Source organism: Austrofundulus limnaeus, unplaced genomic scaffold (assembly GCF_001266775.1).
Source record: "Austrofundulus limnaeus strain Quisiro unplaced genomic scaffold, Austrofundulus_limnaeus-1.0 Scaffold4352, whole genome shotgun sequence".
NCBI classification, from domain to species: domain Eukaryota; kingdom Metazoa; phylum Chordata; class Actinopteri; order Cyprinodontiformes; family Rivulidae; genus Austrofundulus; species Austrofundulus limnaeus.
The window spans coordinates 1-554 of record NW_013956754.1 but is presented as its reverse complement, the minus strand read 5'-3'; the positions used below and the strand labels follow the sequence as shown (position 1 = coordinate 554).

At 38.6% G+C, this 554-nt stretch overlaps 1 protein-coding gene across 1 annotated transcript in view; it reads left to right on the top strand.

The window, feature by feature from the left end:
* Nucleotides 1–545, top strand: part of LOC106512115 (nuclear GTPase SLIP-GC) — a gene marked incomplete at both ends in the record, with an annotated part of 2,461 nt that extends 1,916 nt beyond the window's left edge. The window contains 2 exon segments of the mRNA XM_014000804.1: nucleotides 173–361; nucleotides 459–545. Of these exon segments, the coding sequence (XP_013856258.1) occupies nucleotides 173–361; nucleotides 459–545 (276 nt within the window).
* Nucleotides 546–554: the final 9 nt, after the last annotated feature.

The window sequence follows — 554 nt, the reverse complement described above, 5'->3', positions numbered from 1 at the left end:
TTTTTGCTCTTGCTGCTTTTCTGTTGTTTATTTGGTGGTTTTGGTTCAGAATATATATTCTTTCTTTTTTTACTTATATGAACACATGGATCATTGTATACAATTTGATGAGCACGTTTGAGTGATAAATAAAGCAGCCCAACATGATATTTTGTCTTTCCGTGTTTTGCAGGCTAAAGAGCTATCTGAAGAATTAGTAAAGTTCACAAGAAATAACACAGAAGGGGGGCGCTCATATTGGCCACTGGTAAAGTGTGTGACTGTGAAGGTACCAGAGAATCCACTTCTCCAGCACGTCACACTGGTGGACCTTCCTGGAAACGGTGACATTAACAAGAGCAGGGATAACATATGGAAACAGGTCATTTAGACTCATGCACTGTGCTTTTAACTAAAACTGTAACATTTTAAAGTCATATGAAGCAATGATAATCACCATATTTATGATGCAACTTTAGATTGTTGGAGACTGTTCTACTGTGTGGATTGTGGCTGATATGGACCGAGCAGCATCTGAGGAAGAATCCTGGGAAATCCTGGAAAGTGTTGAAAGT